General features: G+C 38.0%; 2 protein-coding genes across 2 annotated transcripts; both read right to left on the reverse strand.

Annotated features, from left to right (window-relative positions):
- Positions 1 to 20695: 20695 nt before the first annotated feature.
- On the reverse strand, positions 20696 to 22338 carry LOC111880989 (gamma-tubulin complex component 2). The gene is made up of 4 exons (XM_042895622.2): positions 22204 to 22338; positions 21276 to 21407; positions 21033 to 21158; positions 20696 to 20944 (listed from the first exon to the last, which is right to left on the reverse strand). The coding sequence occupies exons 1-3, from the start codon at positions 22330 to 22332 to the stop codon at positions 21093 to 21095; spliced, it is 327 nt and encodes a 108-aa protein (XP_042751556.1). The 5' UTR covers positions 22333 to 22338; the 3' UTR covers positions 20696 to 20944; positions 21033 to 21092.
- Positions 22291 to 27524, reverse strand: LOC111880988 (uncharacterized protein At1g51745). Its single transcript, XM_023877394.3, has 3 exons — positions 26809 to 27524; positions 24390 to 25261; positions 22291 to 23632 (listed from the first exon to the last, which is right to left on the reverse strand). The coding sequence occupies exons 1-3, from the start codon at positions 26994 to 26996 to the stop codon at positions 22542 to 22544; spliced, it is 2151 nt and encodes a 716-aa protein (XP_023733162.1). The 5' UTR covers positions 26997 to 27524; the 3' UTR covers positions 22291 to 22541.
- Positions 27525 to 27806: the final 282 nt, after the last annotated feature.

The raw sequence follows: 27806 nt of genomic DNA on the forward strand, positions 1-27806 counted from the left end.
ATATAAGAAAGAAACACATAGGCCAACTCCAAAAGGATGGAGTTTTGGAGTCGTTTGACCTAAAGTCAGATGATAGTTGCGAATCATGCTTACTTGGAAAAATGACAAAGTCACCCTTCACAGGCACTTGTGAGAGGGGTGAAGGTTTGTTGGACCTTGTACACACGGATGTGTGTGGACCATTCAAACATGCCACAAGGGATGTTAATCGTTATTATTTGACTTTTACTGATGATTACAGTAGATATGGATATGTCTACTTAATCAAGCATAAGTCAGAGACTTTCGAAAGGTTTAAGGAATTTTAAACAGGAAGTCGAGAATCAATTAGGCAGGAACATTAAGATGCTTCGATCCGATCGAGGTGGTGAGTATCTTAGTTCAAAGTTCCTCGACTATCTTAGGGAATGTGAGATTGTCTCACAATTGACACCTCCTAGGACACCACAGTTGAATGGTGTAGCTGAGAGGCGTAATTGAACCTTGTTGGATATGGTTCGTTCCATGATGAGTCGAACTTCGCTACCAATCTCATTTTGGGGGTATGCCTTAGAGATTGCCGCCCATATCCTTAATCTAGTCCCTACAAAGAAAGTTGTCAAAACTCCTCACGAGATGTGGACTGGTAAAGTACCCAACCTAGACCACATCAAGATTTGTGGTTGCGAGGCTTTTGTGAGGCACGAGACTCATGACAAGCTAGAACCCCGAAGTGAGAGGTGTATTTTCATTGGCTATCCACAAAGATCCTTTGGTTACCTCTTCTACAGACTTAGTGATAATGTGGTCTTTGTAGAAAGAAGAGGAGTCTTTCGAGAGAGAGAGAGAGAGAGAGAGAGGGAGTTTATAAGCCAAGGAGACAGTGGGAGGAAAATTGATCTTGAAGAGATTCAAGAGTCAAGTGGTGAAGGAACTTCAAACGCTAGCCCTCAACTTGAGGAGGAAACTCGTGTTAAGCCAATTGACGAGTCTATACCTATGAGGCGTTCCACGAGAGTTAGGAATGCACCTGAGCATTACTATGGTTTCCATATTACTGCAGAAGGTGAGACACTTATTAGTGATGAGACACTAGTAGGTCTGGATGAGCCTAACAGCTACACGGAAGCCATGACAGGCCCTGAGGCTGCTAAATGGAAAGAGGCTATGGATAGCGAGATACAGTCCATGTATGACAATCAAGTTTGGAACTTGGTTGACCATGTACCTGATCGTAAGGTAGTTGGGTGCAAATGGATCTTCAAGAAGAAGACTGACATGGATGGTAATGTACACACTTATAAGGAACGACCGGTTGCAAAGGGTTATTCTCAAACTCCGGGAGTTGATTATGATGAAGCCTTTTCACCAGTGGCCAAGATAAAGTCTATTAGGGTTCTGTTAGCCATTGCTGCATTTCATGACTATGAAATATGGAAAATGGATGTCAAAACCGCTTTCCTTAATGGAAAGTTGGCTGAAGATGTTTACATGGTTCAGCCAGAGGATTTTGTCGGTACAGAGTACCCCAATAGAGTGTGTAAACTCGAGAAATCCATTTATGGATTGAAACAGGCACCTCGCAGATGGAATCTTTGCTTTGATGAGAAAGTCAAGGAATTTGGCTTTTCAAGGAGTGAAGATGAATCTTGTGTCTATATCAAGGCTAGTGGGAGCATAGTCAGTTTCTTGGTACTGTATGTGGATGACATACTACTCATAGGAAATGACATCCCAACCCTGCAGGAAGTAAAGTCCTGGCTTGGGAAGTGTTTCGCTACGAAGGACCTTGGTGAAGCTGCCTATATCCTAGGGATAAGGATTTTGAGAAATAGGAGTAAAGGACTAATTGGACTTAGTCAAAGCACCTATGTGGACAAATTGTTGAAAAGATTCAACATGCATAACTCCAAGAAAGGTGAGTTACCCATTCAGAGTAACGCCAGATTGAGTAAGACACAAAGCCCTAGTACTGAGGCTGAGATAACAGAAATGAGTCGACTACCTTATGCTTTAGCTGTAGGTTCGATCATGTATGCTATGACGTGTACTAGACCTGATGTAGCTTTTGCTTTGAGCATGGTGAGAAGGTATCAGGGGAACCCTGGCAAGGCATACTAGACTGCGGTAAAGAATATCCTCAAGTACCTGCGAAGGACTAAGGACTGGGTCCTTACCCTTGGTGGGAGTGATAGCTTGAGAGTTGTAGGGTATAGTGATGCTAGCTTTCAGACTGACAGGGATAATTTCCGCTCTCAGTCGGGCTGGGTCTTTACCCTAAACGGAGGGGAAATTACTTGGAAAAGTTCCAAGCAGGAGACAGTGGCTGATTACACTTGTGAATCAGAGTATATAGCAGCAAGCGAGGCAGCAAAGGAGGCTATATGGCTAAAGAACTTCATCGGAGATCTTGGAGTTGTACCAGCTATAAAGGAGCCAATGGAGATTTTCTGTGACAGCAATAGTGCGGTTGCCTTAGCCAAGGAACCAAGAGATCATGGGAGATCCAGACACATTGATAGAAAATATCACTTCATTAGAAATCGAATAGAAGAAGGAATCCTTGTGGCAAAGAGGGTATCATCGGATGAGAACCCAGCAGATCCCCTCACGAAGGGACTGAGTAGGGTTAAGCATCTCCAACATGCTCGGAGCATAGGGCTGAAGGATGATATAAATTTTAGTAGCTAGATAAATTATGAAATTTGTAAAGTGTAATTGACATTAGATGATGAATAAAAGGTGTTTTATTTATGAGTAAAGTGTTGCTATCTCTTGTCGATCGTTTACTATATTTCTTTTGCATGTTTTGACTTCCAGAATAATTATGTTTGGTACATCATATTATTCAAACCTCCACATTCGGTCATATGTCGGAAATAGGTATGAATCAAGACTGTCATGATTGGTTGCAGAGGTCTAAGGTGTTGGACATGGCTACAACAATCATGAGTGCTCATAAGTTCTGAGCATTGGACTCAACCCTCGCTCACTGGAATCACTTCATGGAATTTTATCTCGAGTGATCGTGAGACGGTAATATCATATAAGTCTTCAAACCTAGAGATGTGATTTGTTACTTACGAGTTGGTTATGCATTGATTGTACGAAAACGCATTGGTAACTCGATGTTATAAAACGTGCTTTTGTGTATAATTCAATTAGTGGTAGAACAAACATAGGAGTCGAAGTTTATCTGTTCCTTCTAGGATTAGAAGCGATATCTGGGCCCCTCGATGATTTTGTTTTGACCTATGTACCGGGCCCGGTCAGAACTAAATTGATGTGTTCAGTTAAGTTCTATGTCAAACAAATCTGAAATCGGGAAACAAATGCTGGACAATAAGTAAGAACATGTTCCATGTATTTGTCCGGCTGATATCTAGAACAGAGGATTATATGATCACTTATCTAAAATGGCGCGTTCTAGTTCAACAGAGTTTAAAGAGCTACGATTGCTGATCGGTTCCTGAAGTCATACTTGCAACTATAGTTATTACACTTATCCAAGTGGGAGACTGTTGGATATAGTGTCTAAGTCCATAGCTATATTTGGTATGTACTTGACCCGACCCGGCATGGTCCATTTGGGTTGCACTTCACCCGAACAATTTATGGATAATCTTTTGAGGATAGTACAAGTTATGATTTATTAATATATTATAAGTTCTAATATATTAATATAAGATCATATTATTTAATTAGTATTGATCTATAATTAATCTAGGATTAATTTAGAGATCAAAGATATTACTAATTAAATATGGGCTTCTATATTTATATAGTGTGGGCTAATGCTTATTTGGAATGGGCTAGGCTTGCATGGAAAGTCCATGGATACTCCATGGAGCTTTAACCCATGGATCTCATGGAAATGAAGAGACATGGGTATTAGGGTTTACATGGATGTAACCCTAATCCATCACACTATATAAAGGAGGCTTTGGTTCTTGAAATCAGACTAGTTGAGGTGAGTAAAGCAAGAGGGCCGATTTCAAGATAGTAGTGACTATTCTCTCAAAGTTCCAAGTTTGTGGTGATTTGTGATTTCCATTTGAGGCATCCACACTATTGGTGCTAGTCTCTAAAACTCCAAGCAATCAACTACTACTACAAGGTAAGTATTTCTACTAGCTTTATTTGATGCATGTTCCCCATGCCATGCTAGTTAGGATATGAACCTTGGAAAAAATAATGATTTGCATGTATCTTATACAAACATAGATCCAAGGTTTATTAGGGTTGCATGTACACTTAGGAAGTGTTAGAATGCTCAAAACCCATCACCCAACGTACTCGGCTAAGCCTGAAACTACTAAACTTCTGAAGGCCATAACTTCTTCGTTATAAATACGTTTTTGACTATCCTTATATCCACGGAAAGGTAACGAGAATCCCTACACTTCTATCGACTCATATCTTTCTAAATACCTTTAGCACAAAAGTCCATTTTTCATAAAAGCCCGAACTGCCATTTTACCGAAATACCCCTAGGCTCCAAAACACAAACCGAATACCCGAATCGCTTCTAATACATCACCCGCACCCAAAAAGGCTAGATCTTACCTTCCTAAGAGCCATAATCCTTATAATGACCAACCTTCGAGCCACCACCTCAGACTAGGAGTCAATTCGGAACAGAGCGTTACAACTCTCCCGGACTGAAATTAGATTTCGTCCTCGAAATCATGCATCACCGTACCCGACATACCAGACAACCTGAGCAACACCACCACAAACCCGTGAATACCATAGCCCACTCAAGGAAACTGAAACCAATTTTCATAATGTTTTAGAACTCGGAGATAAACAAATTCCTTACAACCCGATCACACCTGTCCCATCTTAAATCTGAAGTCTCGAGATGGTCTGTCTCCCTAACAGACTGCCCACAACGAATCATCATCAAACTGATTTCCCAAGAAACCTGTCTAGATAGAATACTTCCCACTCACAATACCTTGATGCTTCCTAAAGAACAATATCACCGACCAATCGCGACTACCGAATACAAGCAATTCCACATACAGACCCCAAATCACTGAAGTCGCTCCTACTCCTCTTGCTGCCACATGGCTGCTTTCCTGGAGAACACCCAGGGACCTCCCTAGTCCCAACCTGTCTGCCAACTGTCTGGAACACCCCACACATATCCGATTGTTGAGCCACAAACACACTCAACAGTCCCCTACGACCTCTTACGTACTACCTCGTCCAACCATAATTGCCCTATCTCCTTCAACCCATTTATCCATCCGATCGAAGTAGGCTGATAACCCGTCGCCACTGAACCCAACACCAAAAAGGTGAATACTACCAGAATAGTTGTAGACTTACATCATACCCGACCTTCGTCGACCCACTGTTTCCTGATTCCTACATGTTGTGGCTCTATTACGGATAGGGCCACCTGAGACACATCACAATGGCTTAAACTACCATCAAACCAATCCGTTCACCACCCTGGAATTCTGTCATCGATTCCCTTGGCATATAGATTCCCCACATCCCAACTTACTCAAACAAAATTCTGCATGAATTCTGAATCGGGTTCCTATCCAAATCCAAATTGTCACTCCTGTCCTATCCAAAGATCCTCGAATCGGCATTTTCATAATGTACCATGACTTCCTGTCATCCTTTACTCGACCGATTAATAAATACCCTTAGCCGATTCCTTGAGACTTCCACTCTCGCACCCGGTCCAACCACCAGGTTCTTATGAGATCCCATAATAGGGCTACCCATCCGTAGCCCTACATAAACATGCACTGCTCGACCACAAGAAACTATCTCACAAGGTCCAACCCTTAGCTCAGCAGTCTCTACCGGTTCCATCCTAAATTCCCATAACAATCCGAGCTCGCCCCCGAATAACTGATCGGTCAATCACCTCTGGTACTAATCCTAACTAAGTTGTGGCTCCTCCACAACCCTGCGAACTAGCCTCCCTAGTCCAAATCACCTGAAAGAATACGTGAGCGCTACGGCACCCCCGTAGTCTTACAAAACTCTTCACTGCTAGTCAATGTTATAGCTCCCCCACAGTCTTACAACACTATACCCCAACTGACCATTAGTGAATGCTACGGCTCCCCCATAGTCTTACATCACTTTCACCCTTGCTTCTAACCTGGATACCTGGACGTTTCTCCCCCACTTAGATTCAACTAAGTCCGCTCGGCACATGAGAATTGAAGGATTCCTAATCCTCATTACGTTCCAATGTTCACCTTGCTGGCGACTGATGCTTATCAAAGCTAGAACACCATGAATATCCTTGCCCAAACAACACACTACCTGAAATCCATCTAACACTTCTTGTATCCCAACTTCAGCAATGACTTCAAACGCTTAAAAGCGACATCACCCTTAGATCTCGGAGTCCAACGAACGGATAATCCAACCAAAACCTCAGCGACATCTTTCTCTTTCCCCGACAATCCCGATGGCTCCTCCCAAAACATAAATACTAGGGCTACTGAAAACTAGCCATACTCCCCCGATCAAGCCCTTGAACCAACCCCGAGAATGGCTGGAGCAGGTACACTCACTACTCCTCCCTGATCGTCAGACAGTCGACCTCCTTGTCATCCACACGACGAAAAAAGGTAATGGTCTTGCTCCCTATGGCCAATCCCTGATGAAGTGGCCAAACCTGTTGCACCTGTAGCAACCCAGATCACTAGGCAGATTCCGATAACGACTCAGAGCAATCACGGTACACACGGAGTTCACTTTGCAAGATACATCTGCCCGAAGATCCCTCAAAGATTCTTCAACATGCAGAATGGCATCTGACAACCCTTGCTAACCCACACAATAGCAGAAACCCATCTTGGGATCCAACTCATCGTAATTCCCCAAGCGTTACAAATACCTGGTATCCACCGGAAATGGCCGAATATAGCATATCCACGAACATCTGAAGGGTTCCTGACCACTTCCTCCTGTGGTACCTCGACCACCCTAAGAACATAATGTGGCACCCCATTCTAATCCCAATCACAGTCCAAACCCTTGGAACGAAACTTCATCGCGCAGCTTTGGCAAGCGTTGCACTGGATCCGACCCTGCTGGCCTCTTAAAAGCTGATCCAAACTCTTGGGTCTCCGCTCGAGTCCCTCTAATAAATTCACCTGACCTGAACCTCTCTCATGAGGTACTCCTAATTAATCTTTCGTCCTCGACTCTGAGATCCGTATCATTCAGGATCTCGCACCCTAACCCACTTACTAGCTCAATCATCCCGGCTATACTGCAATTGCTTGAGCAATCTTTGCTCTAAACCTGGCTACAACCTATCCCTGAGACTTGGTCTCCAAACCCGAATGTGAAATAGATTTCACAATTAACCCTTGCCGCCTGATGCAAAAGATCCGAGGCGAACTCGAAATCCTGGCAGTCCTTCCACTAACTGGCTCATCACCAAAGCTGGGACCAAACCCTGTCCCATCCCTGCATGCTCATCCTTATTTTGCAAAGCATCTAATCCACAATCAAGGCATAACCAAGAATTCTTCTTCCCATAAGCTTCTCATATTCTTCAAGACTCTCACCGATTCGAGTATCGATCATGTGCTTTTAGTAGTACGGGCCCAATACTACCTTTCACACCTATCCATACTTTCCTCAGCAATCCTCCTGAATCCTCTAAGTCGCTTACTCCACCGGTACACTAAATGTCTGCTAAACAGCAAAACAATCTCTACCGTAGCACCTCCTAGGCTCCCTCTAGGTTCCCAACTTCAGCGATGTCACAACTGGCATTTTACGAGGAAATTCTATTCTCATGTAAACATCATCCATTGTAAAAGCTTGTACTCTAAGTGAATACTATACTCTATGCTCGTTCAAATACATCTTATATGTTCAAATAAGGGTTGGAAACCCTAGAAATCCCGACTCAAATTCATTATGGACTAGGATTCTCTTATTGGGCCTAAGGGACCAATAAATCATCAATTCATCAATCTATAACATTTTGGGCCATTTGGGCCTAGAATGATTCATTCTACCTCCAATGGACCATGATGGGTCATAAATGATTTAATTAACCTTAATGGGCCATAAACCCATTCATTTTACCATTTTGGGCCGTGAACCTTCTTAAGGGCCCAATGGGCCGAAAAATGCTTGGAGCTTCATAAAAATTCAAACAAGACCAATAATGGGCCAAAACATTTCATCCTCATCTCTCTTAAGCCCAAATTTTCGGCCCATTATACTTATTAGATAAAAAAAGGAAAAAGGAGGAATTTTATGCATTAGATACCTCATGTTTGTATGGTGGTCTTCCATGCAAACATCACCTCACCATCTCTCTCTCTCTCTATCTCTCTTCTCTTATTATCAGCCAAAACCCCTCCCCTCACCTCTCTCATTTTCCTCTCAAATATCTTCAAAACACTCTCTAGAACACCTCCTTTTTTCCTCCAAAATTTTCGAGATTTTGGGTGTAGCTTCAAGAGATTCTTCTTCAAGATCATCAACTTTGGTAAGTTCTAACTTAGATCTATGATTTAACATCTTGATCTCTTCAAAAATCTCCTCTTACACCCATATTTTTGTGGATCATGTTCTTAGAACCATCTAAGTTCAAGATCTACTCAAGAAAGCTTGCTAGGATCAAAAATCTTCTTCCACTTCTTCACCAAAACCGATCCATCACCCCAAGGTGAGTTCATACCCCCTATTTTCGATTTTTACTTTGTTTTGGGGGAGAATACAAGTTGTGTTGTGTAGATCTATGTGTGTATGCATGAATATGTGTGTTTTTCATGATTTATTTGGTGGTTATGTGTTGTTTACTTCATAAACCTAAGAATATGTTAAGAACATGAAGTTTATCACTTAGATCTACATGAAAACCTTAAGAAAAGTATGTGCTATCACATATAATACATGTAAAATAGTAGATCTGAGAATTATACACTTAAAATAGTAAAAATGAGTGTTCTGTTCCAAGATCTATAAACTAAACTCAAAAATCAGCCTTTCACAAAAAAGTTTTGGTCCAATATCAAACTGTTTTGACCACCTAAATGATAATATTTTTCAAAACTGTTTTACATGAAAAACCTTCAGGTTTATACCTTTAAAATGACTACTCTCATGTTTTCATACTATTTTTCTATAATTTTTGGCGAATTTTACAAAACTGCTTATCAGATTTGAAATAATTTTGCACCAGACTGTGAAGGTGAGCAATTTCACACTGTTAGAAGCCATTAAAAATTATGAGAAAAATTGTGAACAAAGAAGACAAAATTTCCAAACTTCCAGAATTTACGGATCCAAATTTCGACTTACGAAGATTTTTCTACGAATTTTCCAAACTTCCAGAATTTACTCCTTGTGTACGCTCAGCGTACTTGGCTAAGCCTGAAACTACTAAACTTCCGAAGGCCATAACTTCTTCGTTTTAAATACATTTTCGATGATCCTTATATCCACGGAAAGGTAACGAGAAGCCGTACACTTATATCGACTCATATCTTCCTGTATACCATCCGCACAAAAGTCCATTTTCCACAAAAGCCCGAACTTTCATTTTACCGAAATACCCCTAGGCTCCAAAACACGAACCGAATACCCGGATCACTTCTAATACATCACCCGCACCCAAAAGGACTAGATCTTACCTTCCCAAGAGCCATAATTCTTATAATGACCGACCTTCGAGCCACCACCTCAGACTAGGAGTCAATTCAGAACAGAGCGTTACACTTATTTATAGGGCTGGGATGAACCTCGAACGTGGGGCGTTCCTGCGAAAAACATGGGGCGTTCCCAGAACACAGGGCGCTCCCTCATACGCAGCGCGTTCAGAGCCTTTGTGCATCATTACATACGAACTTCGGACTCGATGGGTGATGGGACTGGCTCTGGTCGAAGAACACAGTGCGTTCCGCCTTGGACCAGCCTCGGATTTTGTGCCCCAATCTTTGAAATTACGTAACCTTCACGTACGAGCTCCGTTTTTGACGTTCTTTATATCCACGTGTAGGTGAGAATATAATCTACAACTTTCATTTATACTTTATTGGCAAATTTTGACTTTATTTTTAATTATATATTTTTAATAGGCCAGAACAGGAAAAGACTGTTAAGAATTCATAACTTCTTCATCTGATGTCCTGTTTTCGTCTATATTTTTACCGCTGTATTACTATTGTCGAGATATTCAATTCTCGTTTAGGTCGTGTCGGCTAAATATCACTCGATCTCTATTTCGAGGTTTTAGCTGTCTACCGCTACTCCGAAGCTACAAACTAAGATCCAAGTCTTATTCCATGCCTTAAGCCATAAAGTTGCTTACTTGATGGTTTGCATGACTCACATAAGCTCAAACTCTAAAAACAATAATCTGTTTCCATGGAAATGAATAGATCTCATGAATGGCTTCATGGAAGCCTCAAAGATTGAAACTTTTTTGCTAAGAAGGTGTTTTGAGCCTCAAGGATGGCAAACCCAAGCTCAAAAACGGATTCACAAGGTCAAGGTTCAACCTTTGGGCCTAAAGAGGTCCAACACATCCATAACCCTAAATCTAAAATATGAGGAAGAAAGTTAAGTGCTTTATACCTTCTTTTGTGACAAAAGGGTGAGATTAGTCCAGATCCTTGAGCTCAAGCTTCTTCTCCAACCTTTCCCTTCCTTCTCCACAACTTTCTTCCACTAAAATCACTCACAAAAGCAACTCGAGAGATGGGTGTTACACAAACGATTTCATTAATAAGGTTGTCATATCCTTCCTTGAAAATTACACCACTAGCCGTTATACACGCCATGTCAGATAAAGTACCTTGAAACTCGGAATAAGTTGCCAAATGGTTACATTAAAACTGTTCATGAGTACCAAGTGGATAAGATCGAAAACCTTCAGCATGGAGGTTAGGCTCTTTCATTTTTGGGCTTAGAAACGAAGTCATTTGCCTGTCTTGCGAAATTTTTAGCCTGAGTTGGTATTACTCAGAACCTCAAGGATTTCGTGAGTGCAGTGTGCCAATGAAATAAGATAAGAATCAAATTTAACGAAAAATTTGGATCTGTGATGTCAAAAATAAAATTTTGACACGAAAGCAGTTAAACCCCAAGCAAAGGTTACTTCGTTAATTATCAAGAGAGATAATCAACTACTTGTGTGGTTTCCCGTAAATTACACTCGAAAACTTATAGAGAAGTATCGAAGAGCTTCTTTTTCAAGGCTTCGTGGGTAGCCCAAAAATTTTGTTACTTTTCATCTTTAAAATAAGGTGAGTAATTGCAACATAAATTACTTGTTTGACTAGTGTAGTCAGTGGCAAGTATGTTTTGGAAAATATTTGAAAGTGACAAATGATAAAAATGATACTCACATGAAAATCATATGTAGAAAATAAATTTTGTAACTGGATCCTGTTGGGAAACAAATGTCGTAGGCTTCGAACATTTGATCAAGACCACTCAAAACAAAAGAATATGATTTGGAGTATCGAAATTTTTGGTACCGAAACAAATGTTTCGTGAAAATATGGAACATAGTTCCCCGTCAAATCCTTAATTGGTTAGAAAATTGGGTTTCACTTTCATTACGGCCTCATGAATCAAGATCATTAACACAGAGTTTTGATATGTCTAAGTCATGATTGAATTGTTCAATGACCACTTGGACATACGTCATTGTGTGTGAAAAGTGTTAGAAATTTAAGATAAAAAAATGGGTTCAAGAATCGATTGTACCTCTGTTGTGAGTGAACCAAACAGTAAACTCTTAACTCATTTGAGAAGAGTAAGGTAGCTCAGTTGACTAATGTGAATGCAAGCCTTATCGGGAAGAAATGTCATAACGAAAAATTTCATTAAGGCTTTCTAAATCACACATTGAGTCATTGGAGGCTTGGGTCTACATGCTTCTAGGGACAACTTAACTAGTACAATGAAATTTTGAAAACATACATTCCCTTAGAAACGCAAGCATGACCCTTGAAAAATATTCGTGAGAACCTGCACTTAAGAAAAATCAAAGCAACAACAATTTTTTTGGATTTTATATTTTTGAAAAAAAGAAAAATATTTTTGTGTTTTTATGTTTCTCAAAAAATTAAAACAAATAATAAAAGAAAATCTTTTTGATATTTTTGATTTTTCGAAAAGAAATACAAACAAACGAAAATATTTTTGTGTTATTCAATATTTCGAAAATAAATACAAACTAACGAAAATTTTAAGAATGTACTAAACTAACGAATCATGCCGGCCACACCACAAACTAACGAAATTTTTCAGCTCCAATTTACGAAAACGAAACGTGTCGAAGCGCTTAACATGAACAGTAACCTTTGAATGATTAATACTATAAGATTCTGAATCATTCTGTACTACCTCTGAATCGACACTTTTTCAACTTCCTTCTTTGTCATTCTTTTGAACTTAGTCCTGGAACAGAACTTGATTCAATCATGCCCAATCTTGTCAAAATTCTAACAAATGATTTTTCATCCAACGGTTTTGTGCAAATATCAGCAAGCTGATCAATTGTTTTCACAAAATAAACTTCAATATTTCCATCTTCCACATGATCCTTAATAAAATGATAACGAAGTGCAATGTGTTTAGTTTTCAAATGTTGTACTGGATTATGACAAATGCATATAGCACTTTGTGAATCACAATACAATGGAATCTTCTTCACGTTAATTGCATAATCACGTAATTGGCTCTAGATCCATATGATTTGCAAAGTGCAAGCAACAACTGCAACATACTCAGCTTCAACAGTTGAAATTGCAACACAAGTTTGCTTTTTCGATTGCCAACTTACAAGTTTCCCATCCAATAACTGACATCTGCCACTTGTACTTTTCCTATCAAGAGTACATCCTCCCAGATCTGAATCCGAAAAAGCTTGAATGAAAAATACTGATTTCGAAGGATACCATAATCCGAACGAAATTGTTCCTTCGAGATAACGAAAAACATTTGTCACTGCAGTCAAGTGTGGTTCTCTTGGATTTGCTTGATACCTAGCACAATTACATACATAAAACATGATATCAGATCTACTTGTTGTAAGATAAAGCAATGAACCTATCATACTTTTGTATAAAGTAAGATCAACAACATGTTTGTCTAACGAAGGTGTTAGCCTCGTTCCAACTGTCATTGGTACTCTTAACTTCGTGCTATTCATCATCCCAAATTTTTCAAGCAAATTCCTTGTATATTTTTCTTGATTGATGAAAAATTCCTTCTCTGCTTTGATAAATGTTTAAACCAAGAAAATTATTGATTTTACCCATCATGCTCATTTCGAATTGGCTTTTCATCAGGATTTCGAATTTACTAGACAAAGCAGGGTCAGTAGAGCCAAAAATAATATCATCAACATAAATTTGAACAAGCATTAGATGATTCCCAACTTTCTTTCAAGATAATGTGGGGTCAACTAATCCTTGTTTAAATTTTGACTGTTTTAAGAAACTGGTAAGAGTTGCATACCATGCTCTTGGTGCTTGTTTTAACTCATATACAGCTTTATCTAAAATATAAACATGATCAGGATGTTTTTTGTCAACAAAACCTGGAGGTTGTTCTACATACACCGTTTCTTCGAGTTCTCCATTAAGAAATGCACATTTTACATCCATTTGATAAACATCGAAATCTTTATGAGCTGCATAAGCCAAAAATATTCGAACAGCCTCAAGTCTTGCGATAGGGGCAAAGGTTTCTTCATAATCGATACCTTCTTGTTGCGAATAACCTTTAACAACTAACCGTGCTTTGTTTCGAATAATATTCCCATCTTTTTCGGTTTTTTTTTTTTTTTGAAAATCCATTTCAATCCGACAATAAAAACATCATTAGGTTTAGGAATTAATCTCCAAACCTTGTTTCGTTCAAATTCAGCCAATTCAGATTGCATTGCAACAACCCAATCAGAGTGTTCCATTGCAACCTTAATTGTCTTTGGTTCTATTTTGGAGATGAAAACATTAAACATGCAAAATTCTTGATGAGTATTCAGTACCTCATTCTTTGCACGAATTTGAGCTCTTGTCAAAACTCCATCATGTGGATTTCCAATGACTTGTTATTTCGGATGACTTCTTGTCCACTTTTCCAATGGTGGATATGATGGATCAAAGTCCAAAGGTGCATCTTCATACATCTCTTTATTTTCAGATCCTGCAGCAGAAATATTATCATTTAGGTCATGAAATTCATCATTTTGATCAAGATTTATTGTTCCAATATCATCATGCTCCTCCTCGGCAAGATTATCATTCTGATGCTCCCCCTCAAAAAGTTCATTCATACTGTTATTCTCCCCCTCGTAAGAATGCTCCCCCTCAACAGTTAAAGGTGTATTCAAGTGCTCCCCCTCCACTTGAGCATCTAGCATGCTTTCACCATTAATAATTGAATTTAAGGTGATTGTCGAATCATCAGTATGTTTCGAAGATTCAGGAGTTTGATTATCAACAGCATGTACTTCAACATCAATAGCCCTGTCCGGAACACCAAAAATTAAATCATAATCAAACTTAGATGAATTAGATTCTTCATTTTCATCAGTTGATTCATTAAGAATTGGTTTTTGTTCGATTTGTTTTTCAACTTGTTTCACATAGTAATCATCAAAGGTGAGATTAAATGTTTCTTCAACTTTTCGAGTTCGTTTTTTTAACACTTTGTATGCAACCAAATTGTTCGAATATCCCAAAAATATTCCTTCATCAGCCTTAGCTTGAAATTTCGAAAGATTATCTTTGAGATTCATTATAAAACACCTGCAACCAAAAACAAGAAAGAATTTGACATTAGGTTTTCGGTTATTGATTATTTCATACGGAGTTATATTGAAACGTTTATGAATGAAAGATCTATTCTGAGTAAAACATATTGTCGACATTGCTTCTGCCCATAAATATTGAGGAAGATTCGTATATGTCAACATTGTCCTCGCCGCTTCGCAAAGTGACCTATTTCTCCTTTCGACTACTCCATTTTGTTGAGGTGTATAGGGCGAAGAAAAGTTATGCGAAATTCCTTTTTCTGTTAAGTACAAATCCAACACTTTGTTCTTAAACTCAGAGCCATTATCACTTTTGATTTTTTGAACTTTTTTCTTCAGACTTATCTCAACTTTCTTGATAAATTCGATCATTGTTTGAGCGACTTCAGATTTTAACCTGAGAAAATACACCCACGTAAATCATGAAAAATCATCAACAATAACCAAAATGTACCGTTTTTTGTTGAGAGTTTCAACAATTGATGGTCAACAAAGGTTAATATGAAGAAGTTCCAACGGTTCAACAATTTTCAAATCATTGACAATTGGATGCCCTTTACGATGTTGTTTTCCTTGTTCGCAAGCTGCACATAAAGTATCATTATCAAATTTTAACACAGGTAAACCTCGAACAAGATCTTCTGCAACCAATTTATTTAAATTTCGAAAGTTTAAATGAGATGAACGTTGATGCCATAACCAGCTAACATCTGCGGGAGCTTTCGAAAGTAGACAAATGATGGTTTTCCAATTATGGGTTTGATGTCGAGGGTAAACATATCTCCATATATTTTTGATTTCAACAATACTTTGTTTGTCTCAACTTTTGAAATGATGCTTCCTTCTTCGTTAAACACAACTTGATTGCCAGTGCCCACAACAAGTTGTGAAACACTTATCAAATTATGTTGAAGACCTTCCACATAAGCAATGCGATTCACTGTAAATTAACCATTCATTACTTTGTCATAACCTTTAACTTGACATTTATGATTATTTTCAAACTTCACTACACCAACATTTTCTAAACTTTGAAAATCACGCAAATTCTCCTTTCTTCCAGTCATGTGACGTGAGTAACCACTATCAATATACCATTTCTCATCATATTGCTCATCACATAGCACCTGCAATCATTGAAAGAATTTAGGTACCCAAGACCGTTTGGGTCCTTAGTTATTAGCTTGAAAAAGAAAATGAATTTTAGAATTTAAAGCCCAGCTTCGAACTTTGGTTTTGAAAGAATCAATTAAGTCGACATCATCAGTTAAAGATATCAAAATATAATTTTTCGATAGTTTTGGACTTTTACCAACTTTCTTCTCATTTTTCGTAGATTGTTTTTCTTTTGAGATTGGTTGCCATATTTGAACTGGAGTATTTGACTCTTTTGAAGATGAACTTCTAACTGAAGTATCATTCAAATACTGTTCATAGGCCTTTTAGATTTGATGTTGCAAAAACTTCCCAGATTGATACTTTTTCCCATTGTTTTCAAGCCAATGATTTATGGTTTCCACCTCGGATGTACCTTTCGTGTAGGAAACTTTGGTCTCTTTTTATGCAGATGGATTTGGAAAATTTGGTTTTTGTGGAATAAACTTTGAAGTTGTTTTGTACATTTCTTTTACAAAATTTTGATTGTTTTCATATTTTCGAATATTCTCAAACTTTTGATTTGTTCTTTTTGAAGAAAATCTGTGTAACGACCCAATTTTCATGCCCAAAAATTTCATTTAAATTAAGTAGCTTGTAAAATATTTGTAGTAAAACATCATCCGATCATATCATTTCATAAAACATATCTCGTGTCTAAAAACCCAAAACATGAAAATAATAATAATGTCAGAATACAATCCCAAAACATCTCATAATGCGGAAAACCAATGTGTGTGTGTATGATGTGCCGTTACCGCGCCAGCTCCTTCCCCTTCGCTGAAGAGGTACCTGAAACCAAAACTGAAAACTGTAAGCACGAAGCTTAGTGAGTTCCCCCATCGTACCACATATCATACAATCAAATTACATACATACTGCCAGGCATTTCTGGGGTGCCAATCTACCCGTACGGCCATTCTGGGGTGCCGACCTACCCGTGTCAAGCCATTCTGGGGCGCTGACCTACCCATGTCGAGCCATTTTGGGGTGCTGACTACCCTTCGGTCCTAACAATCGAACCTCAGGGACTATTTCACCCTCCTACTACCTCTATCTCTTGCAACATGTCATGCTAGCAGCTAAACATATCATAACATACTGTTAGGCATATCTGGGGTGCCTAACTTACCCTTCGGTCCTAACAACCGAACTCTATCACTAACACATACCATATCACACTAGCATATAACATATCAGGTAGCAACAACACATATGAGTATCACAAATACAAACATCTAGCATACGATCCCTACTAATGGGTCGGCATCGTGGCCGTAGACCCACCGCTACTGGAAGGTAACTCACCTCGTAGTAGCTGTTGAACTGTGCGGGAATCCTCTGACTGCTGTTGCTGCTGCTCCGGAAATCCTCCGGCTAAAATTCCCACAAAACACTTAGTCAGAAACTGACATCTACTCTTAGGGTAAAATGACCATTTAACCCCCTAACCAAGTCAAAGTCAAAGTCAACTTCTATTTGACCTGACTCGCCGAGCTGGCTCGCCAACTCGCCGAGTCCCTATCCTTCCATTAGACCTCAAACCCGTCTCTACTCGTCGAGTTAGGCGATGACTCGACGAGTTTTCCTTCTAAGTGAACATCGACTGAATCCTCATCCGACTCGCCGAGTTGTATGAACAACTCGTCGAGTTCATCATCAACTGATACTTAGGTCCTGCCCTTGACTCGCCGAGTTGTATGAAAAACTCGTCGAGCCCATCTTCATCCTTAAGAAGATTGCCTTGGACTCGCCGAGTCTGTTCATGCACTCGCCGAGTCCCATGAATTTCCAGAACAATGGCTTAGTCCAAAACGTTGGGTCACCCCTCGGGACCCCCTTAAAACCTTTCCACACTCAACTGGGTCCTTATGACCCTCAGCTGATATGGGACAGAACCTTGGACGCGCCGAGTCCAAGAACGGACTCGCCGAGTTGGTCACAACCACTTACTGAATCTTCGCTTTCTGGTGTATAACACTTGATCAAAATGTAGATCTATGCTTCTACAATCGATCTAGCACATAAATTTATAACCTTTACGTGCTTGTATCAGACTTTAAGCTCAAAAGGTCCTAAAACAAGCTCTCACAATGCATGGGGCCTTCTTTGAGTGCAAAAGTCACTCCTTTCTGCCTTGTAACCCCTCAAAGGACCTAGATCCGAAACATCAACCTCAAACCATTCTTGCAATCATGGTTGGTGACCAAAATGGCTTAGAGAAAGCCCTAAAACTCCACAAAATGGGATCTAACAAAAGAGCAAGCAAGGTACAAACTTTATACCTTCTGAAGTCAGCAAATGATGCTCAAAACCGAGTCCTTCTAGCCTCCTCTTAATCCTTCAAGCTTTTCCTTCCTTCCTTGGATCACAAAGGCACCAAAAGCCTTAGATGGCTTCAAGAACGGCTAGGTTTTGCTATGGGGGTCTTTTGGGAGCAAATGGGACTAAGGAGGCCGAGTTATGGTGTTTAAATAGGGTGCAAAGCCTCGGATTAGGGTTTTTGTCCAAACAGAATCTACTCGCCGAGTCCGGGACTCGACTCGCCGAGTCCGCAACTTAAACTCCGCGCCTCATCCCACTTCTACTCGGCGAGTTGGTCCTTTAACTCGCCGAGTCCAAGGCCAATATGCAAAAATATAAAAGATTTAATAAAAAGAACACGTACCAAGAACCATGTGCTACAATCTGTTGTTTACATTTGTTGATTTTGTGAAAGATGAATGTAAATTTGAAAATCTTTGATGATTGTTTGAATAAGAATGCTTTTGAGAATTATTTGTTTGAAAAATCTTTGGTGATGAAGATTTTGAAAACTTCGTTGGAAAATCCTTTGAATTTGACTTTTGATATTCATACGAAATCGATGAAGTGGGATTTTTCTTTTTGTCTAAATAAGTTGAAAACTTTGATTGAACAGTTTTAGTCAACTTATTCTGAGACATTTTATTTGTTGATTCATTTAATTCCTTTTCATTTGTCACAATATGCCAAAACATTCTCTTTCTCGTCTGTCTTTTCGAAATTCTTTTTTCTTTCGAAAATTTGTCAACAAGATCTTTAAATTATTGTGAATTAAGTTTCACATTCTCATTTGTTTCACTTGATTCTTGTTTCAAAATTTCTTTTGTAACTTCTAGTTTTTCAACCCATTTTCGTTGTGGTTTTTGTCTTTGGAAAACATATGAATTTTTTTCTAGATTATTTTCGACAGTACTTTGATTTGAAAAGAATCCTTCGTCTGATGTTTTCTTGTTATCTTCTTCAACCAATTTGTTGAATTCAGGTTTGATATTTTCCACATTCCCAATAGTGACAAACACTTGATTCGGAAATACTACATCATCTGTGCACTTGAAATTTAGATAAACCACTGTGTTGGTTTCCAAATAATGAGCACCTTTGTCAGATAACACTCTGTCAAAATTTTCAATGTCTCCAAACACTTGATCAACAACAAAACAGATAACAGAAGTGGGAAAACTCTCTTACCTACACTCAAGTTCAGACCCTATTTATAGGATACTGAAAGTACAAAAAATACTAAGGACTGAACATTAAGTTTCGACTAAACAAGTTGTGGAGAGATAAATTGCTATGAGAGATGGGAAGAGGTTTTATCATTTCAGGAATGGGATAAGTTATGTTGTTTTTGCGATCTTAATTTTTTTTTTACATACGAATTTCAAGAGTTTGAGTTTTTTTTTGTCGATTTAGCTTCATGATTACAAGTCTTGAACAAGAACAATGTGTTTGTTTTTTCTTCTAGATTAAAAGAGGGTGTTGCATGCAAAGTAGTACGTAAATTTTTTCTTGAAATTTTCAATGAATGAGAAATTACTTTGAAAATACAAGTTCAACAAGAAGAGGCTGACATACTTTTAACATGTAGATTATATAAACAATAGACATCTATTGAGAATTATGCCAAGTGTTAATTATGATTAGTAGAGCTACTGATTTGATCTTATTTATCAAATAACCAGTATCATTATTATTCTTCTCGTTTCTACTTTTAAAACCGAGAGTCTATTTTTATAAATGAGAAAGAAGTGAATATTCCTTGAGACACTTCTCCATGAAAAAGTAATGATATTGAATTACCTATTTAAGTACAAAAATTAGAAGCACACACAAAGAAAAAGATAACAACGCACTTTAACTTATTTGTGAAATATAGCAATTTACTTTAATTTTCTTTTACAAGCATTGTAGTACCATTTTTTCTTCTTATTAGAACATTATATTTTTAACAATTTACCAAACTAGAGAAGTGAAAATTACTTTGTATTTGGATGACATTACTATAACTGGGTAGATTTTTCAAAGCACAATAACCAAATCAATAGAAGTACATTGCTCTTTCTTGCATTTTAACCCAAGAGTTGAGAGGAATCAAAATAAAAGAATATGTCATTCAATCATAAACATATACCTCATCTATGCTCTTTGCATTTTCAAGTTTTTTTTTTATTTTTTTTTTAAAGAGCCTCATCTATGCTCTTTGCATTTTCAAGTTTATAATGCATAAAATGCCAATTTGGTTCAAAAACCTACAGCAAGATAAAAGAATATGTTATTCAATCATAATAATATAATATCACTTCTACCTTTGTTGGTTGACAAAAGAATTAAAGAGAGATAAATAACCACATTAACATCGGAGTAATTAAAAAATAGGAAATAGAAACATATTTATATTTCTTCACCCATAATAACAACATACTTATAGCATGAAACTTACACAATATACTTTATTTTTTACATAACACGCTTACCTTTTTACTGATAATAATTAATAGCAATAACATAAAATTTGTAAGCATCTTACATACAAACTACAGGTTATATATTGTTATTGTCGGAAAGAAAATGTAAGTACATTGTTATTTATAAACTTAAGAACATGGTTATTTTTACCTCAAATATTAGATAGCGTAAAAGGCTATTTATAAATTTAAGCATATTCATGCATAGTATTGATGATGAAGATATTGCAGTTCCGTGCATATCACGTGCACGTGCACCCTACAAAAACAAAAAAATATAAAGAGTAAAAAAGAAAATATTTTTAATTTTTAATAAATATTTATATCATGGATATTTAGTCTCATACTTGATGTAGTTGCCAAGCTGCACAAAGTAGCCTATGCACATGTTTGCAGGGAAACAGAAATCAAAAAATTAATTGGTATTTTGTCAGAGCTTTTCTTGATATCACAAGGGATAATTCCCATTGAACCTGTAACAAAAATACCAACATGCTTTCATTTAATCGATAATTAGATAATCAGATAACTGAAAGTACATTGCAATTTATTGATTTGATGAAAGAATCAAAAGGTGTATTGATATTTACCTTGTAATTAACAGAGAAGGTTTCCATACCAGTGATCAAGGGCTCTTCTACAACATCAGGCTTTGAAATTGTCTCACCACATGTTTGAAGATCTTTCAGAATGCTCAATCTCTTTAACAAAAAACCTGTGTCCTGAAAACCCATAATAATAAATAAAGTATTAATCATTTCTCAAAGTAGAATGTTATAATAGGAATAAATGAAATTGACCACAGAAAATGTGACATCTTCATGCAAAGGAACATGTGACATCTTCATGCAAAGGATTTGTTGCACCTGTTGTGGAACGCAGTCCACAACGATGCAAGGTCCCACAGAGAGACTAAGTATTTTTCATTTATTTTCTGTTAAATAAAAACGTAAACTTGCAAAAAAAAAGCAGTTTATCTTTCATTTATTTGTGTATTATATTTATAGCATCAAACTCTATACATAAAGAAAGTCAGAAAATTGACTATTTTTCCATAAGTCATCTGTTTACAAATGTCATTTATTTTCTCAGATAGAACTAAATGGGTAAAAAGAGGGGAAACGATAATTCTTATATGTGAATAACTTTTATCCCTGACTATACATATGGGATATATGATGATAAGTGGATGATACAAATAAGGGCAAATTACAGAAACAACATTATATTTTGGGCAATTTTGCGATTTAACCACTTCTACTTTATTTTTTTTCCAATCAAACCATTTAAGTTTTAGACATATTTCCAAATTTAACAACTTGACCTTATATAACATGTCAAAATGGTTAATTTGGAGAATTAGAATGGTTAACTTGGAAAAAAGTCTCAACTTTTATGGTTTGATTGGAAAGGATAAAGTATCATGGTGTAATGACAATAATTGACCAAAATATACTCTGTTTTATTTTTTGTAATTTGCCCTGTAAAGATAAGATGATGAGGTAAATGGATAGAGACCTGAAGCTTCTCAAAAGAGATCTCATTTGGTGTTTTATCAAGTTCATCACGTGCAATACCCATAAAAGAAACCAAGACATCATCCTGTAACTCAATCAAATCAAATATCAAACACATTGCATACTGCATAGCATATACACTTTCTCCATACAGGTTTAGAATTTTCAACCTCCCTTTCTATCTTTACAGTATTCTCTTCCCCAAAAACATTTTTTTTGCCAAAGCAAACCAAACACCACTAACTGAATGTTATGTTCCTCTTGCATGAAAACAGAAAAACAAAACCACCGCTTTGGCAATGGAAGCATATAATCAATTACATACAATTTACATCATGTTTATTGATGGCGGGGGGCAACCAGCTCCTCATGTAACCTACTGAACACTAATTTAACAGGGATACAAGCAACTGCTGTGGGCAATGACTCTGGTTTCATCATCATCATCATCATCATCATCATCCCTATCCCTTGTTCACCTTCTGCTTTCAAATCCATATTGTGCTGCTGTTGCTGCTGTTGGGTCCCGCCTATTGATGATAACGTCCTTATTTTCTGACTGCTGCAAGATGAGGTGGTCCTCCTTTGTGGCTTTTTTGGTGCAGCCCACTTTCTTCCCTTGCTGTTGCTGCGAGTAACACTTGCTTTTCCATCTTCATCATAATACTCCTGAAACTGAAAGGAGGCCACCGCCTCTTCTTCTTCTTCTTCTTCTTCTTCTTCTTCTTCTAATGTTGATAAAAATTGAGGCGGCCGTGCAAGTGCAACCCCCCGACACTTGGCGGTCCTCCTGGCGGTCCTCCATGGTTGAAGCGGCGCACTTGTGTCACCACCACCTAATAATAATAATGATTCCATTTGGAACATATCATCAGATGAACCATCTTCCAGGGCTTCTACTGGAATAGGGTGACCCACTATGGCCTTGTCATTCAATTTGCTCATCAGGGAAATCATGGGCACGTGTTCTCTCTGATAACTTGATTGCACTCCTACTTCAACATCAATCAACATCCGGGTCCCATGCCTCCTCACATCATCGTCGTCATCATCATTATCATCGTCATCGTCATCGTATATTTGGTACTCACCTGAGTATGAGTATGAGTATGAGTATCCCTTCAAACAACAAGGGTAAGGATCAGGATCATCATCCCAACTCATCATGTCTAGCAAGCCTCCACTAGCTTTGCTTCTCAAACTTAAACTTGTGTCAATTCCATTGAAACCCGTCATCCAGTGGCTGGAATTTGTAGCTACCTTTCTCTTCCTCAAACTGCGACTATTCCTTTTTCCCTTCAGCTGCCATTTGGAGACTGTTGCTACGGAATCATCAGGAACTCCTCCTGACTCATCATCACTCATGCTCTCCTCATGTACCCCTTGCCTTCCAAATGCCTTTGGTATGAATTCAACATCTTCAGCTTCATCTAAACCACAAATCAAAATAATAATAACAAAAAGTTCAGACAAAAACCAATAAGAGAGAGAGAGAGAGAGAGAGAGAGAGAGGAACAGTTACAAACAAGTGCAACCAGAAAACTAAGCAGGAGGGACTCGATACAATTCAAACAGTAATATGAATAACACTTGCAAGCAGCCATTGGGCCTCACAAATTTAAATGTCACAACACAAAAATACAAACAAGTACTTATACTAAACACATATTTGAGAATAACTATCTTTCGATATTAATGTAAATACTTGACAATCGATACATTTTTCAATTGAACAGTCTTCGGGATTCATAATGGGTTTTTATGGCTTTTGGGCAGAAAAATCCCCCTGCTACATTGCTAAACATCATGAACATGGTGTTTCAGTTGCAAATAAGGATGTGTTTTTTGCTTTTTTATGACATTGGGATTTATTCAAAGAGCTGTAGAGAAGCATAGGGAGGATCTAGACTCAATCCTACTATGTCTGGTGGGTATAGTTGCAAAGAAGAGTAAATGTGTAATTATTATGCAATCGTTGGCACGCTGGATCAATGTAAAGTCCAGGGTGTGAATGAACACAAATTAATGCATGCAACAGCTTTGAGAAGCAAAAGCCAACGTTCACAACAACAATGGAATTAATTATGTGTCCATGGGCCAACTGAGAGTTTCAAACCACTAAGCATATGACATTGGCAAATCGAAAAACAATGACATTATCCAGAAGAAAAACAATAAAATATGAACCTGAAAGTGCAGCCATTGCGTCATATGTGTCCGACATCAGAGATTCAGTGCCAGAAGAATCAGTTTCAGTGTCTTCATTAGATTCAGTAGTGTTTTCTTCACTCAATGCAACAGGGAAGGACTCGTCCCTTTTCTCAAACTTGGGTGCTGAATTTTCCACTTGGTCAGGGATAGCTTCTCTAGTGTCACCTGGATCATTGCCACCCACTGCACGGTGTACAACTTTTCTCTGCTCCTCCCCTCCATCAGTCTTTGGCTGCAAGGGGTGAGTGTGGTCATGGTGGGGCAGTTTTGCACTACTCAGGAGTACCTGAACAAGAGGACGATGTCTGTCACGCCTCTTACCAACTGATTCCTCCGTATTCCCCTCTTGTGACCTTTTCCTTTTTTTCTCCAACAACTTTTTACTACCGACAATAACCGTATTTTCTGGTGTAAGGACATCTGAAGCATGCCTATGGGAACCATTTGAAGCAGCCAAGGAAGAGAGTTTATGCTTGAAAAGAATAGGACGTACAGGTACATCATCTACATTCAGGTGACTCCTTGACTGAAAGGAAAGACCCTTTCTTTTGTCATCAAGAGACAGATCCACATGTTTACCACTGTCACGTGATAATTCTGGAGTTATAGTTGTGTCTTTTCCTAGTAACTTGGTATTATTAGATTGGACACCTGGTTTCCCATATTTCTTTTCCAGCACTTGCTTCTCAAGCTCAAGTGCATGAAGGATAGCATCTTCCCTGCGTGCATATTTCTCTCTTTTCTTTGGAGGCATCCCCTGTGAAGCTTCCGCCCTCTCGATGCAGTCATCAAACTCACCACAGCGGAAAGGTTTAACTCGCTTCGACTTCTCTAGGTTGTACCAATCCCTGTTCATTGTCAAATAAAGCTTATTAGGTGCAAGAACATCAACTGAACAAAAAGAAAATTTCACTCCTCAGTTTTTTCCTTCCAAGGCTGGCTGGCAGATAACCAGAATGATTATAAATAATATGTCAAAACCTATAGTGACTGATAGCTTTATACAAATGTATTGAGGTTTACTTACACAAGAAGAACTAAGAATTAGTAGTTGATTCAGTACTTTTAATAAAAGAATAAGTTTTACAGGTCTAGGGGCTTTTATGTCATTTTAGTCTTGTATCTGTTGCAAAAGTATAGATAGACCTGAAGTTAGTTAGAAGGTAGCTTTTGATTGTTTGGGAATTCATTTCCTGATTTGTAATCATTCAGCGATAACCAAATCTATCGTGCCCTAATTCGTGAGTATCAGGTCTAGATTGTAACATGTTATCAGGCTCCACCGTCCATGGTTACATAAAACCAAGGAAGCTGAAGCTGTCTTCAGAAACGTAATAGAAGCAATGAACGATGAGAGGTCAAATAGCCGAGGTAGTTAGGCTATGATGGGTGAAAGCATCAGCCGCTATAAGAATTTAGGAACTTAGAGTGACATTTATCACATATATGAATGACATTCACAATGATTTCAATGATCTTCATCTATGCTGTTAGAAACTTAGGATCTGTGTTTAAGTTGTTTTAAGACAATGGATTTTGCATAGTTGCTACCAGACAAAACACATCAAATGTTGATCAACTTTTGGTGGCTTGATATGCGATGGACAAAGACAGGGAACATAGTTCCTAATTCCTATAAAAGTAAGCAGAAGCTGACAAACTGCTTTGGAAGTGTACACACCATGATCCATGTGGTGTAACTGGAAAAAAAAAAACAAAAACACATCTTTTGTCCTGAATCTTTCTATATCAACTTATCCCAAATCCCATATAACAATATCCTTGGACACTCAAGTATACACCACCTCCTAGAATTTAGCTCACATAAAGTACAAATTATTTACGTCCAGTTGATCAACACATGAGTGAAGACAATGAGTAAGGATTTATTAATCATAAAACAAGTAGTAAAGAACCAAGTCAGTACTCAAGTTTCACTTACCAATCAATGACGATCGCAAGCTTAGCACAAACAAAATTGTGTTTTAATGATTGTAATCATTTATTTAATCAACTAAAGGATAGGTAATAGTATTATTGGTAGAATAAGCATCTACCTTCTCCATAATATAATCATTCTGTCCGAAGAGATGTAAGCTCCAAGAAGAACTATTAGATGATTTAATCATATTTGAGTTTTTTTCAACAAATCCAAGTCATTTACAACTGTTCGAGGCAATCACCTTATGTGAGCTGAGCTAAGTAGCTATGTGATATCAGGTGTGTGCTCAACAGGTTCGAAAAAAAAAATGACATTAACCCGATCATTCTTTTTTTACTTCCTCAACAAATGAATACCGCACCAGTTGTCTTTGTTCTTTCAGCAATCCAGCAAATATACACGAGATACAGAAAGCATAAGAATGAAATCGAGGAAGTGAATTAGAGGACTTACACACTGGCATCTTCCCTCCCAAGAAGTTTGACAGGAGTTCCAGATCGGGGAGACATGAGCGGAGAAGCAGAGAGCTCATCGGGGCCCAGGATCTTACCCGGCCACCACGACCCATTCCGCCTCCGAACCCAAACGATGGTCCCAACACCACAATCAACCATGCCTGTTTCTGCGTCAGAGCTCTCCATCTCTTCCTTCCCTTTAAAAACTTATTATCTTCCCTTTTCTATACAGAATAATGTATATATAGTGTAGTTTTTAAACTCCCCAACTGATTGTAAACCTAAAACAAATTGCTTAGTCTCTTCGAGACCAATAAAACAACGGAGAGATTAAAGTTCGCCTCCAGAGAAGAAGAGAGAAAAATGTTGATATGGATAAAGGATCCAAAGACGGCCACATTTGGAAGATTCACGGAGGGGGTTATGTTTTAGGGTTAGGGCTTCCATTCAAATTAGGGAAAGTTTCAGAGGGGTTTTTTGGAAACAGAATTCGCATTAGATCAACAGATGCGTGATTCAATTTCTCTTTTTGCAAGCTATTGGATGTGCATGCGTCCTTGTCTGTGTGGAGGTAGAATGAGACTCGTTGGTGTTAACTCGCTGATTCAACTGAGACAACTGAGACTCGTTGCAAGCTACCACATCTGCAAGCAAGAGAAGAGATTACCTGTAAACTATAATAAAAAGTTGAGAAATTAAATATCCTCCTGTTCCGGTTAAACGATAATTAAACTATGACATCTGTGATTTCTATATACTAAAATATGATTGTATTAAACATATATACTAAAATATGATTGTATTAAGACAAAATTGCAAAAATGGTCCCTGTGGTATGCATTTTTTTAGGGTTTAATCCAAACTCCGATTTTTTTGGATTAGTGGTCCTTTTGAGCAAGTTTCTTTGTGAATTTAGTCCCTCGGTAAACTGAAATTACTGCAATGTCCTTCTGATTTATTTTATTATGTTTTTTTCTATTCAATTTAAATGAAAAA

This window comes from Lactuca sativa, chromosome 6, assembly GCF_002870075.4.
Source record: "Lactuca sativa cultivar Salinas chromosome 6, Lsat_Salinas_v11, whole genome shotgun sequence".
In the NCBI taxonomy this organism is placed as follows: Eukaryota; Viridiplantae; Streptophyta; class Magnoliopsida; order Asterales; family Asteraceae; genus Lactuca; species Lactuca sativa.